Source organism: Urocitellus parryii, chromosome 2, assembly GCF_045843805.1.
Source record: "Urocitellus parryii isolate mUroPar1 chromosome 2, mUroPar1.hap1, whole genome shotgun sequence".
Classification (NCBI taxonomy): domain Eukaryota; kingdom Metazoa; phylum Chordata; class Mammalia; order Rodentia; family Sciuridae; genus Urocitellus; species Urocitellus parryii.
This window is the reverse complement of record NC_135532.1, coordinates 118,653,239-118,668,073: the sequence shown is the minus strand read 5'-3', so window position 1 is coordinate 118,668,073 and position 14,835 is coordinate 118,653,239. Positions and strand designations below refer to the sequence as shown.

General features: G+C 50.3%; 1 protein-coding gene across 2 annotated transcripts in view; it reads left to right on the top strand.

The window, feature by feature from the left end:
- Nucleotides 1-14,835, top strand: part of Med12l (mediator complex subunit 12L) — a 271,847-nt gene that overhangs the window by 38,553 nt on the left and 218,459 nt on the right. For both annotated transcript variants that reach the window (XM_026408177.2, XM_026408176.2), the window contains exon 4: nt 57-216. In XM_026408177.2, the coding sequence (XP_026263962.2) occupies nt 57-216 (160 nt within the window). The remainder of the gene's footprint in view (nt 1-56; nt 217-14,835) is intronic.

Here is a 14,835-nt window from a genome sequence, read left to right as displayed (position 1 = left end):
GTATGTCAATTAATGGTACAGTTTGTTATTGTCATAACTATGTTATTTCTTTTTAGGTTCCCATCCTTAGTAAAAAGGAGGATGTTTTTGCGTATTTAGCTAAATATTCAGTACCAATGGTTCGAGCGACCTGGCTGATCAAGATGACTTGTGCCTATTATTCTGCCATTTCTGAAGCTAAAATCAAGAAACGTCAGGCCACTGACCCCAATTTGGGTAAGTGAGACTGTGAGCTGTCTTTTGTTTCTCTGTGGGTTCTGCAGGTACCTGTGCGTGCCCCCTCAGGCACAGCCCAGTAGATGAATACCGGGCAGGGCCCTGGTGTGGCTGGAAGTCACCTGTGCTGGGTCTTGTTCATTGAGGACCACAAGCAAGTGCTGTCACTGTCACCTACAGAACATCCTATGCCTGGACCCTCAGCACCACTGTTGCTGAAATGCGGACTCAAGCCACTGTCAGCTCTGGGCTGGGAACATTCCAACCTCCAAACTCGTCTCCTGCTAGTCTCTCAATAACTGCCATAGTGTCTGTGATTCCACATCAGATTGTGTTGTGCTTCTTCATGTGACTTAAAGGTGACGTCTTACTACAGCTGGAAATCAGTGGAGATCCGTCACTGTGGCCCATGAGGTCGCCTAAGGCTGGCCCTCCTGTACTGCTTGGCCAGCCATGCTGCCCCTGCCTGCCTGCCCGCATCCTGCTGTCCTGCTGTGACTGTTTCTCCTGCCTGGCTGCCCTTCCCTAGGGCGTGTGCACACCTCTTTCCCTGCCCTGAGGCCAAGTCTCAAGGCTTCCTTCTCCCTTCTCTCCTCCTCCTAGTTGTGTTATTCCCATGACTATTCATCATCTGAAATTTTATCTTTAAAGTCTTCCCCCAGGACACACTGTAGGATGTAAAGCATTTAAAGTCCTTGCTGGTCTACCCACCACCACCTCCCCAGCATCCAGGGTCCCGCTGGCCCCGATGAGTGGGAGCTGTAAAGCTGAAGGGAGGCCATTTTCAGTCGGAGCCTTCACTGCACTGGTGACTTAGCTAGACCCTTGAGGTGTTGCTTTGTAAAAGAGGGGAGTCCGGTTTGGAAAGGTGCCAAGAGAAATCTAGGTAAAGGTGCCCACATAGCCCTTGAGGGGCTGGGGTACAGTGTTGGGCGTGGTGTTGGCGGGCAGATGAGCCACCCAGTGGAGCTTGTTCTGACAGCACGGAGACCCACGGACGTTACAAGTCAGAACACAAACAAATGTGGTCTGAATTCTGTGACTGTCATCCTGACAGGTCAGCATTATCTTGTGTTAAAACAAGCAAGCAACAGTGACCTGGGTTTTAACAAAGAATGTAAATGTCTAGCAAAAAATCCAGGAGGAAATAATTCCAGTTAGCAGTGGCCACCTCGGTGTTTTCTCTACAGTGCTCTGGGCTAACCCCCTTCCCCTTGGGCTTATTATTTTATTGGTTGGGGGAACAAAACAGATTTCCCTTTGTGTTACTCTTCCCTATCTTATCCTTGGTGTGTCCTGTGTTCAGTCTTCAACACACACACACACACACACACACACACACACACACACACTCTCTCTCTCTCTCTCTCTCTCTCTCTCTCTCTCTCTCTCTCTCTCTCTCTCTCTCTCTTTTTCTCTCGGTTCCTCTTGTGTCTTGCCTGTGTCTCTGTCAGGTTCACTAACACTCCTCCCCAGGCCTGGGCATGCAGCTGCTTGCTGTCCACCTCCTTTTTGATGACTACTAGGCTCCTGAAATCTGTGGTGTAGCCAAACAGAGTCTCTTGATTCAGCACCATCCCTACTCTTATTCTTTCGGTGAATGTCACGAGCGGTCATCAGGTGAAGATCGTGGAGGCCTCGTTTCTTATTTTTTGCTCAAAACCCTGCATTCAGTCCATCAGCAGTGCCATCGGCTGTATTTTCAAAATAAGGCCAGAATCTAACATGTCCTCCTTGATGTCCACTGAGATCACTCTGACCAGATTGCTAACAGTTTTGGCCTGTGCTATTATAAGGCCCCATGGCTACTCTTGGCTCTATTCTTGCTTCTCTAGTGTCACCCTTCCACCTGGTAGCCAGTGATGCTGACCAGGACCGGAAGCATGGCACCCATGCCCTGAGTCCTCTCTCGACCCCGTCTGCTTGGGCACCTCTCGCAGCCGTTAGCAACCTGCGGGCATGTTCTGACTGCAGGACTTGACCAGGCCAGGGATGCAGTTCTCCATGCATCTGTAAATGACCACATGGCCCAGTTTCTGGCTCCACGTCGTCTTTGCCCAGATGGCTTTTCCTAGGAGAAGCCGTCTGAGACCACTTTAGTCGAGACTTCATCTCCCTGTCATTCTCTGTTCTGGTCCTGCTTCATTTTTCTTCACAGTTCTTGATACCATCTGATTTATCACATCTCATGTTAATTGATGGGTCATCTGGACCCATCTAATCGCAACCCAAAGAAGGCTGAAACTTTGGAAAATTTATTCAGCACTGGATCTATGGATCTGTGCTGTGTTGGTCTCCTAGGACCGTATTGATCTCTGGCATTCAGAAGAGGCTCAGTATTTCTAAAACATGAGTAATTAGACTGGAAGTGTGTGTTTGGGATATAATTTTGAGCATGTGTGTATTGAACTTACTTCAGTTCGTTGTCTTTGAAACTTTGAGCATCGGTAGCTGCAGTGGAGAGATGGTTCCGCTCCTCTCCTCACAGTCGCTGTGTTTTTGCATGTGCGTGTGCGCGCTACCCCCCCCCCCCCCCAGGCTCTCACTTCATTATGTCTCAGGGTTTTTTCTCTGATGATTGGTTTCATCTTATAGCTGATGCATAGGGGTGGAAAAGGAACGCAGGGGTGCTTCTTCCAGCCGAAACTCACCGCAGTTTAGGAGAAATGAACGGTTGCTGGGCCTCTTTGTTTGCAGAGTTCGCCTGGATTCCTGGTACCAGTGTATTGGCCCAGGCAGAAGCAGGCCAAGCTCGGGTGTTTCGCTGAGAACGCCTGACTCCTTGTTGAATTCACCCGTTTCACTGTTAATTCCCTTCCACTGCCACCAGAGGCTTTTAGGCAGATTATATTCTCTCCAATACAAAGCTAGAATGTTCCTCGTTTGCCCACCTACAATGGATGGTTGATGCAGTTTACTCACTAGCTGTGCTTTTTCTTCCTTCATAAGTAACATAACACATATGGTTCTGTTCATTTGATTTTTTATTTTGGGTACCAGGGATTGAACTCAGCGCTCTTAACCACTGAGCCACATCCCAGCCCTATTTATATTTTATTTAGAGACAGGGTCTCACTGAGTTGCTTAGTGCCTTACTTTTACTGAGGCTGGCTTTGAACTCACGATCCTCCTGCCTCAGCTTCGAGGGCCACTGGGTTTACAGCCATGTGCCACCACACCCAGCTAGTTTTATATTTTGACTCAGTTTCTTTGCAAAGTTTTTCAGTTCATGAATCTTTAATTATCATTTTATTTCCAAATTATTAATCATTAATTATTAGTATGTATTATTGTGTACTTAAAACTGTAAATGGCAAATCCATGAAGATTAAGTACCAACTCTACTATTTCTCACAATGGAGTATATAAGCTTTAGTTGAAAAAATGCTTAAGACAAAAAATGAAGCTATTTTTACCATGTGTGGCTGTTAGGCGTTTGCCTCTAAGCCCGGAGGTCCAGCAGCTCAGAACGAGCTCTGGGCTCAGGCTCTGCACATTCCAGCTCTGCTGCTCGGTGGCGGGTCGACTGGGTTGTTCTCAGCCTCGCTAGACATGGACCTCGTCCACAGTCCTTGTTGCTGTGGCAGGTCCTTTAGTTGTCCTTAACCTGGAATGAGGCATCCCCCTTTCCTTCTCCTGGCCTGGCTGTGCGTGCGGGGGACCTACCTGTTGTTTTGAGAAGGTCCCTTTCTCTGATGCCTCATCATTGGATCCAGAGTGTTCCCTTCAGGTGGAACACCACAGGTGTGTATGGTCCTGGGCTGGAGTCGGGGGCATCTGCCAGCTTGCCCCACCGCAAAGCCACCATTTGTTCTTTGGGGTTAGGGAGCAGTTGAAGTGTGTAAATGCACCTCTCCACATGCTCAGGTGTTCTTGGACACGGAAGGGTAGCGGGCCATAGATACTGTATGGAAAGACGTTGTTTTCAGGAGTCTGACCTGTGCTCTGCCCTGTGCTGCCTCTCGTGCTTGCTTTGTCTTGGCACCTCCAGCTTCTGTAAGCAAATTGTACAGTACATTTGGAAGCATTTGGCCGCGTAGACACAGTCTTAATGCAGCCAGCTCACACTCTAAGCCAGCGACACAGCCAGGCAAGTACACACATATAGATGTGTTGAATTGGATTAAATCGCATCCACTTCAGAAGATTAACTTGCAGTAATAGGTTCTGTGCTCTGGCTTTGACAGAGAAAAGGAGAATTCAGCACATTTGGGGCAAGATTGACTATCAAGTGTCACCCTTTGCTAGTGCTGGTTTTATGGCTTCCGTTGTCTTGATTGTTCTTGGGGTGTGTGAAGTTGTTTTCAGTAGCAATGGCTTTTATTCCTTTGTAATAGAAACATATGTTTTATTTTCATTTCCCACATTCAGTTTTGGAACAGAGCTATAAAGCACTGCTGTTTGATTTTATTGAAGGGATTTTTTTCTAAAGTTAAGTGGGCCAGCAGCCACAAGGAGGCGACCCGTGGACCCTCACTGTCATCGTGCCCAGAGGCACAGATCTAAAAGGTAAATTGAATGGCTTGCTGCCCTGGGGAGCACACAGCCAGCAAAGGTGTGCCCAGTACAGTGTGTGTGCGCAAAGTGCAGGGGGGAGGGGCGGGACGGGGCCTCCAGCCTGTGGGTGATGCCTCCTGAGTTGTTCAAGGGGGAGGCTTGTAAAATATTGTCTTAAACAAGACGGAGCAAATTAGGACAGAGATCTGAAATGCAGATGAATTAGGAAGGAAGAGTTTGTAATTCTTATTCCTCAAGAGACCTAAAAAATAAAGATAAGGTTGTAGGTGACGCAGCATTTGGGACGTGTTCAAAGTAGAGCACCCCAGAAGCATACTTACAGGTGAACTGAGCTTTGTTTTTAAGGTAATAAGAAAGTTTTGTTGTCTTAAATGTTTGAACTCATCAGAGAACAGTTAATACTGGAGAAAGAACAGCTGGAACTCACCTGCGTTATTAAGGGGAGTCTTTGAACAGAGTGGGGAGTACCCTTTACCCACCATGACAGAACCCAGCTCCCTGTCTGTGATTCACCTGTTCTGACAGTCCCACAGAGCTACAGTATCGTCACTGTGCTCACAGAGCCCTGGCCTGTGGTCAGCAGGCTTGCGGCCTTCCGACTCTTCCCATCCCCAGATGGAGACACCTCCAAAGGTGTGCTAGGGAGGGGGTTTAGGTTTGCTGAGAAAACTTTCCTCCTGATTGTGCATTGTCCCCTGGCCCTTGTGGCCCATGTGAGTGGTCAGTGCCTCACCAGCCCTGCTGGCCTCTGGGTTTTCTGTGGGGGTCGCTGTGGTGTCTGGCGCACAGTGACGCCACGGGCCCCGTCTTGTTGTGGAGGTCCCCTGGTGCTGTGTGTTCTGTTTTCTGATCATTCACACACTCTGAGAGGGGTCTTTAGGGGTGAGGAGCGTGGTGTGCAGGTGTGCCAAACCCCTCAGCTCAAGTGTTTGGTGTGGACTCCAAAGCGCGTATTGGGTGCAAGACGGAGAATGTGGATGCTGCCCTCCAGGCGGTCCCAGTGGAGGGGTGGATAGACAGTGTTTGTCATCATTGTCCAGACAGTCTGAACATCGGAGAGGGAGCAGCTAGTGGTGGTGGAGTGCCCTGTGGGAACTTGGTGCCTCCAGGGAGGGTCATAGAGGAAGTGACTTGGCAGTTCGGTTCTGAATGAAGGCTTCCCTGGGTGGGGCGGGCACTCTGACATAAGGTGGTGTCTGCAGAGAGGCAGGCCACCATATGCTGGGCTTGTCTAGTGGCCAGGGTCACCTTTGCTTGGCCAGTTGCAGGGTAGGGTGCGGGGCCTGCTGGCCTCTCTGGTGGCAGGTGGCCCTGAAAGGTCCCCTATTATAGTTACTGTTGTGGCCTTTCCCTCAGCCTCCCGTCTGTGAAACAGGGTGGTTGGCAGGACCCCTGAGGCCACTGCTGCTTTCTATTCAAAGAAGTGACATCTAGGTGCTGAAGGTGCTCGCTGCTCCTGGGATGTCATGGTGTCTGGACATGTTGGGCATGCAGCGGGTGCAGGCCCTTGGTGCGCCCCATCTGCTACCAGGGCTGCTGCTGTTGCCAGCCAGACGACAGGCGTCCTCAGTCGTCATCACAACAGCACTGCATATAGATGCAGTGTCCATTTGTGTGGGACGCACCCGAGTCTCCTGGTCTACCTTCAAGCTTGGCTGTGGGCTCCTGGAGGCAACCAGGAGGCTGGGGGATATTGGTGGTGGGGGCAGCGACGGAGGAGTCACGAATGTCCTTTTCACTCTGCTCTGAGGGACACTAAGAGCAGGGCCAAGATCAGGCTGCTGTGAAACCTGAGGCAGAGACGGGACGGCTAGCTGGGTGTGCTAGGTGTGGGCAGGGGGGACGGCGGCCCGGCCTGGCCTGGGCCTGAGGTCTTTGTCAAGGAACGTGGGTCAGAGGCTGCTCCGGATGCCTGTTGGTGGCACTACCCTGGGCACTTCTGTTTGCCCTTTGCCTCCTCTGTGCCACCTGAGGGTCTATGGGAACCATACCAGAGTCAGATGAGAGACTTCCCTCCGTCAACTCCACTCCTGGAACTGTCCTTATCGCCCCAAATACAAAGAAGAAGCAGCCGCCCTTCTCTCATCGTGAGTAATTAATTTGTGACATATTCACTGAGCCATTTGGCCTGCAAAAATGAGCTCTGCTCACATCAGAGCTGACAGTCTGGCTTCTTATCTGAGCCAAGCAGCTCACTCTTGGTTCGGGTCCTTGAAGACGTTGCCTGCTAACTTTTAATTCCAGGGACGAGCTTCAAGTCAAGACTGGCTACACGTTTTCACAATATTCCTTAGCTCTCCTTTCTCCTAGAAAGGAGGTATCAGCCTTGTTTACTATGGGAAGAACCCTGAAAATGAGAAGAGCTTAAACGACCTTAATTTGAATTTATACTTTGCTTAGGCATGAAAATAGGCCTTTAGATGAGGTGACACTGGCTATGTGGTCAAAGCCATTCTCCAGTAGAAGGAACTGGGCTGCAGGGTGAGACTCTGGCATCTGCAGGGTTAGGGTTAGGGCTTTGACCACATAGCCAGTGTCTCTTCCCCAGAATCTTCCCCCTAAAACTCTTAGTATCCATTAATGAACCATCCTGAAATAGTTATTTCTTGGGAGTGGCAAGATATTGGCATTCTTCAGTATAAAAGGACTTTTTCTCATCAACTGTGGTAAAATATTATTTTCTCTTAAAAAAAAGTAGAAAGAATCTAATTCTTTTGCTTTGATTTCCATTGGAGTAAGACCTGCTGTATTTGCACCTCCATTGGTGAAGAACGTTTTTTCTTCTTTTTTAAAAATGTGCATTTGGACATTGTACGGGCTCATGGAATCGCATGCCTCTTGGATTTTATAGCCAGGGACACTCGGTGTTCATTTTGTTGTTTTGGTTGTCCCAAAGTTGGCCGATGGGAGGCCCTTTAGCTTTTTTGGGGTCCTTGGGCATGACAGTATTTGTCTTAGGGCATCTTGTTGGCTTTTGGCACAGAAAGCTGCCCTGGGCTCACTGTGTAAGTTTCTGCCTCTGCTCTGCAACCAGCCTTTTTTTTTTTAAATAGGAAACTGATGCTTTCTATTCAAAGAAGCGGCATCTAGGTGCCGAAGGTGCTCGCTGCTCCTGGGATGTCATGGTGTCTGAGCCCTGCCTGTGGGCGAACCCGCTGATGAATGTATGTGAGTGTGAATAAGAATTTGTATTCTTATTCCCACTTAACATTTCCATTTATCTTTAAGGATGTTTTTATTAATGTCCTTGATTTTATGCTTGTTTTATTTCTACTACTTGGAGGATGGCATGATGTCCAGTAGCACAAGCAAGGTGACTCACCCTGCTTACACACACACTGGTTTCAGAAGTGCATCCTGATATTTCAGAGGTTTCTGGGATTCCATTTTTCTGTATTCCTTTTTAACTTCGGGATGAATCCCAGCAGTACACTCATTCTGTGGTTGGAGGCACTGCTTCTGTTTGTTTTTCATTTTAGGTTTTACTGACTTTTTCAACATAGCCTCATGTCTCGGACACATAAACCTTGGTGTGTCGAAGTATCGCTCTTTTGAAGGTGTGTCCTGGGGCCCTTCCTCCACCCCTCCACATCGTTCTTCACTCCACCCTCCCTTGACCATTTCTGATTAGCTGTTAGTTTAGCCTGAGGGGTTTTAGTTTTGCAAAAGTGTGCAATGCATGTGTCTTGCTTCCCTTCCTCCCTGCACGGGAGCCAGCATGGTAGTGGTACGTCCTGGTGCCTTGCCCGGCAACATCCTGGAGACTCCTCCACATCCTCATGGCTTCCTGGTCCTCCACCAGGGCCGCACCTTGTTTTATTTGGCCATTTCCCTGTTAGCGGACATCTGTACCTAGTCTTCTTGCTGTCAATTATTGGCATAATTCCAGTATGTGACATTGTGTATGTGACGCTCTGTATTTGTCAAGGTGTTCTTTTAGGGTAGATTCCTCAAGGCAGGATTGCGTGGTAAAGGGTAAGCATGTTGGAAAACAATCAGAAACCATTTAAAAAGATTTTAGAAGTACACAGTACTTGGGAATGTGGTACTGAGCTGCGCTGTTTCCTCTCCCTCCTGCATGGTCAGTGAGCTGACGTGGACACTACTGAGATTGGCCTTATCTGTGCATATTTCCTTGTTTTTACCTAGTGACTCTTCCCTCTTCCCGGGTCCCCTCCAGGACAGCACATTACAGTTAGCTGTCACATCTGAGACTTCTCTTGGTGGCAGCTGAGGGGGGGGTTCCTCTGTTTTGATGACTTTGATGGTTTTAAGGAGTCCCCTTGGCCACAGTGTAGGGTGTCCTCTGTTGGAGTGTGTCTCCTGTTTTCCTTATGGTGGGGTTGTTGTTGGAGAAAGACTGCAGAAGTCAGTGACATTCTCCTCTTGCTGTCACCATGTCCCAGGACCATGGATGTTGACTCCACCAGCCAGCCAGGGCGTGAGGTTCTTCGCCCAGGCCCTTCCCACAGGCCTCTTTGGGAGGATGTGGGCATTCCCTGCTTAGCTTCAGGAGTTCTTGAGCTCAGAGTGTCTGGGGAGGCACATGGAGTTCCCTGCTAGGAGGTTGGCCCGTGTGCCTGAGCCCTGCCTGCTGCACACTCGTGCCTTGAGTATCACGTTTCCTTGGACTCGGAAATTCATTTTGTGCTCCGGGCTGTACGTCTGCATTATTCTGTTGACCAGTGCCTCCAGCTTTGTCTAGGCAGAGCTGTTCAGTTGGCCTGTGTCCCTTTGCCTGCCCGCCTCCGTGGGGGCTTTGAGTACTTCTCACCTTTTGGCCCTGCGGGGTGCTTCGTGCTCCTCCTGTGGACTCCCTGTCCCATTACAGAAACGTACAAATTCTAGCCGGGCTTCCTGTGCTGCATTATAAGACCGTATGCCTCATCGTTGCCCTGTGGAAACGGACTCCAGCTTTTCTAAAGTAAAGATGTGACATTCTCCTCTTGCTGTCACCATGTTCCAGGACCATGGATGTTGACTCCAGCTCTGGGCTCTTGTGCGCCGTGTGATGGCGTGGTTCCTTTTCCCCATTGGAATCAGGAGCCAGTAACCAGCCCAGACATTGATCGAGCAGCGAAGGGGACTTTGATTCTTGGCCACAAATGGGAGAAGTGGGAGGGAAGCTCACAGATGGGCTGCCCGCCCTGCGAGGTCCAGGAGGCTACGGGGAGGGGGGGGGAGGGCAGAAGAAACAAGGGACAGGGAGGGCCTTGGCCTCCTTCTTGAGAGTGGGCAGAGGTTTTCTGGGAATTTGGGTACCACCTCCTTTTGCCCCTTTTGTGATTCTTTTGGCTGTTGTCATGGCAGTGGTCAACTGTCATGGTGCTGGGGGTGTCATATACCATGTAGGTGGGGCACAGTGTAGCTGCACGGCCTGCTGGTCACTCTGGCCATCTTAGATCCAGTTGGCTTAAGTTTTAGAATCATTTCAGACCAAGTGTTTCCAATCTTCTGGGTGAATCCTCTGGAATAAAGTAGCTCCAGGGTCCTTTTCAATGCTGTTATTTTGGAGTCAAGGAATATGTGGACTCTATTCAGCTAAGAATCCATGAGTTACCGGGCTGTCTCTGAGTGTAACACAGCTCAAGAGCAAGGTTTGCTTAAGTGACCATACTGTGCATCAGTGACAGGCCTCCAGAAACCAGGATGGGGTGGGTTCTTGGGCGGGGCTGGATTGGACTGGCCTGCTGGTCTGCCAATGCACAAGTTTTTTTGTGTTTTAAGAGTGTTTTGGTCCAGAGTCATTTGCATGGTCACCTGGCACTAGGATGTTTGTCGACTTTGTGTCCTTATGAAGTGCTGGTGGCTGGCTGAAGGTCGTTCAGAAGCAGACACTTGGCCACACCCGCACGCAGGACCTGGGCACGAGGACAATGCTGCTCTCCTGACACCTAAACCACGGCTGATGTTGAAATACGTTCCAGTGCAAAGTGGAAGGAGCAGTGGTTTATTTTTGCCCTTTAGAAGATTGGGGTCCCCCCACGCTAAGCTCTGTGGCAGAAGTTGGGGGAGGGACAAGGTGGGGGTTCTGGTGGCTGCAGTGCCTCCCGGGGAGCTGTCAAGGAGCAGGTGCAGATATCTGTCATCAGTGCTGCTCCACCTCCTCTCCTTCCCTGGAGGGCCTTACCCTCCTTGGAGGCCCCTCTTCTCCCATCTAGAGCATCGTCCTGTCCCCCAAGCCTGTTGAGGAGTGCAGAGAAGTGGGCGAGTGGCCAGGTCTGTCGTCCTCCCCTCCTGGGGCAGGGAAATCTTGAGTTCCATCTGGGGGGAGGGGGCAGGTCCTTAGGGGTTAATTGATGGCACCAGTGTACCTTGTGGAAGGACTGCCCCAGTTCTGTGCTAGCTTAACATGGCCAGGGCTGCTGCTCAGTAGCTGCAGAAGTTCGAAAAGGTTGAATTGGAGGAAACTTGTGGTGACCATAACATCCCTTTCCAGCAGGTTGCCACCAGGAGCTGAGCCTGCTGTGGCAGAGTTCAGTGTGGGTCCCTTGGCTAGAAGGAGACCCTGAGGCTGTAGGCGTAGAGAGGATCGGGGTGATGACTGTGTGTTGAATAAGAAATTGTTGTTTTGGGGGCTAAAGTAGGAGTGTGGTTGCCACATGCCTTGGTTTGGTGTGTGTCGGGTGTGATAGGGACAAAGGGCACATGGAGAAAGCACGCTCCATGTAGCGTGAGCACGTCTGCATTCTAACAGGAGCCAGAGCTGGGGGCTGACAGCAACAGGGAACATGCATGTAGGGTGTCCAGTGCTGTTCCCATGTCAGATGCCACTCACGGCCCCAGGGAGGAGACACAGAGGGCTCCACACTGCCTGCTGGCCTCGCTTATCCCTGCTTCTCCACCTCGCAAGGCCTTGGGCTCCCATTCTCTGTCCCTGAGATCTTGGAGCAGCAAATGTGTCCCATGGCTGTGCAGCTAGGGCTGTGCAGCTAGTGCATTGCCTGGGGATGGTCCTGTTTCCAGGGGGTGTGTGGTCCCTTTGGTTCCACCTTTGCCTCTGAAGCAGCTTCCCTTGTCTGCCTTGGCTTGCAGAGGAGTGACCGTCTCCCTCCACACCCAGCTCCTCCCAGGTACAAACAGGCTCTGGGTGCTGAGTGACTTGCCCCAGGCCCCAGAGCTGCCAGGGACCTGGAGCTAGGAAGGAGTGGGCTGGTGCCTCCTGGACTGGTGGCCTGCGTCAGCTTCAGTGAGGTAGCATGCCCCAGCCAGAGAGGGCCAGTGCCTAGGAGTGCTTGCCAACACCAGCTCTCCACACAGTACCGGGCCCCGTCCGGGCTGTGTCGGCTAGATTGTAGAACCTCTGTTCTCACCGTGTGTTCTAGGAAGCATTGTGTCCCACATAGTAATGTCCCCACATTCCTGTCTTCACATGTCCGGATCTGTGTATCCACCTGCCTTTGAATATCTCCAACTTTTAGAATTTAGTGTATTCAAAGAGGAGAACCCTGAAAAAGGTTAAGACTGGGGACTGTGTTGATGTCTGTATCCTGATTGTGACACTCTGTGGAGCATTACAAGATGCTACCTTTTGGGAAGACTAGGTGAAGGGCAGGTATGCTTCCCCCCTCATGACTACAGGGGAATCTACAAGGAGCTCAAAATACAGTTTCATTAAAACAAAAAGTTGATGAAACAAACTGAACCCTCCCTCCACGTGGCATTTGGTGCCACTGAGGGCTGCTCAGCACCTGGAGGCTGCCCCTGTCCCTGGCTTTTGTCTCACTGCAGGGCTGGGCGTTGCCCTCCATCACAGGGTGTCTCCCTCCCCTGCCCCCTCCTCCAGTCTCCTTGCTGGACATGGTGGCCCACCTTCAGTTGATTTCTGCAGCTTCCTGAGAGTCATAATTTGCATACCTGGACTTGCTGCTGCTTTGTTCAGAACCCTTTGGTGGTGCTTTATCCTTTGTGATAAAAGGCCACCTTGTGTGGTTGCCCCACCTGGGTCAGAGTCCTCCGCAGATTTCTGGATGAGGCTCCAGCGCCAGTCATTTGGAGCTGTGTGTCTCTCCAGTGCCCTCTAGTGGCCGTCTGCGCTGGCGTCTGAGGACTGCTGGCCTCGGGCGACACTCCTGGGCTTTCCTGCCCTCTGCGATGCCTGGGAGGCCCTGCTGCTCTTCCCTCTGCTCCTCCTGCTGCACCTTCTTTGGGATGTGTGGCTAGGATGCCTGCCCCGTGCTCCCACTCCTCCCTGTTCGCAGCCAGAACAATACCCAGTGCTGCCCGTCGTTCTCCTACTCCCTGTCCTCCCTGTAACCCTCATCCCAGCAGGTGTTTGGCACTTGTTGCTGAGTCCCGACGGCTTCTGTGGGGTGTCTGCTGGTCTCTAGTCCTGCGCTATCTTCTTGATCCTGAAGTAGCAGTACTCGGCTGTGCGATGTCCTTGTCCAGTAAATAAGACCAGTTAAACATAGCACTGCAGTGTCGCTCGCCAGACAGCACCGACACTCACTGCCACTAAACACTGTGACATGCAGGTGGCTGTTTTAGGGCAGGACCTTCAAAGCCTCAGGAGTCCAATGCTCTGTTCTCTGCAGCATTTTCCACTAAAGACCAGCAGCCCACCCAGGCTCCCTACCCTGCCTTCCCTCATTTTCTGCTGTCCAGCCAGAGGCCCAGATTAACCAACTGGTCATTCAGCAGAACATGGCGTCTGGCTGGTGGACTGACTGTTGGTCCCTGTCCCACTGGGGCCGCCATTTCCATGGGGCCGTTCTCATCCAGTTGCCAGTCAGCACAGTGGCCTCCCGCTCTCCCAGTGAGCAGCAGCTGAATGGGGAATTTGGGGCTTCCTCCAGCTCTCTCTAGGTGTGACCGAGGAGCTCTTAGAACCTCAGGTCATGTTACATTTCAAACAGGCAAACACGGAAGTGTACAATAAAGCCCAATTCGCCCTGACCCACGTTCCCAGGTAACTCAGGCCGCTCGTGTTCCTGCCTCTCATCGCTCTTGTCTCCATTCCTTCTAGTGAAATCATTTCGAGGCACCGTCTTTACTTTCATGACATACAGATGATTTCCTACTGGTGGTTAGACATTTTAAGAAAACATTTCGCATTTACATATACATATATATAACAGCTTCATTGATAGAAATCATGCTTTATAGCTACTCCATTTAAAGTATATGATTCAGAAATTGTGTTCTCAGCGTTGTGAAACCACCAGACACATCTTAGAATGTTTCAGCACTGCTAAAAGCCACCCGTGGCTATTCTTGTCATTAAGGCCCTTCCTGGGGCTGTGGATTGGCTTGTTTGGACATTGCCCGCCACACAGTGTGTGGTTCCTGGGAGCCCGCTTGGTTCAGTGGTGTTGTGGCATGTGCCATCAGAGTCATTCCTTGTTATGGCTGAATAGTGGCTCTCTCCCATACGTGCGCTGCATTTTACTCAGCGGATTGACGTGAATCTTTCCGCTGTCTGCCTCTGCTGAGTCCCGCTGTGTTCCGTGCACATTTGTACCTGTCTGTGTAGACGTGGCTGTGGAGCTGTCGGCTGCGTGGGAACCTCACGCATTTTCTTTGAGGAGCAGCCCTTTTCTGAACTCGCGTTCCCCCCAGTGAGGGAAGAGGGCTGCAGTTTCTGTCCCGACCAGTGCCTTTTTCTCAGTGTTCGCAGTAGAGCTGGCCTAGGCCTCTGTGGTATTAGTTTGCATCGCCAATGGCTGATGGTTTTCAGTGTCTTTTGGGTCTGCTTATTGGCTATTTATCTTATTTTGAGAAGTGTCTATACAATCCTTTGCCCATTTTAAATTAGGCCGTTTGACTTTTTTGTTGTTGTTGAATTGCAATAGTTTCTCATTTATCCTAGGTTCAAGTCCTTTATCAGAAGGTTTTCCTGTATTTCTTCCAATTTGTTATTTATGTATTTATTTTTTACTTTTGAGGATGGTGTTCTTTCACCAGGAACCCATTGTAACAACAGAAAGTGTGATAAATGGTGGAAAATCTTTCAGTCTTTTATTGAATGTTTGAAATGGAGCATGCAGCAGCTTACCTGTGCCAAAGTTGACTTTTTTCCCATTTGGTCTGTGTCAGAGCTGGGCTAACTAAATCTTCTCATCCTAAAGTTTCGAGGACTTCTTATTGTCGCTGTGGAAC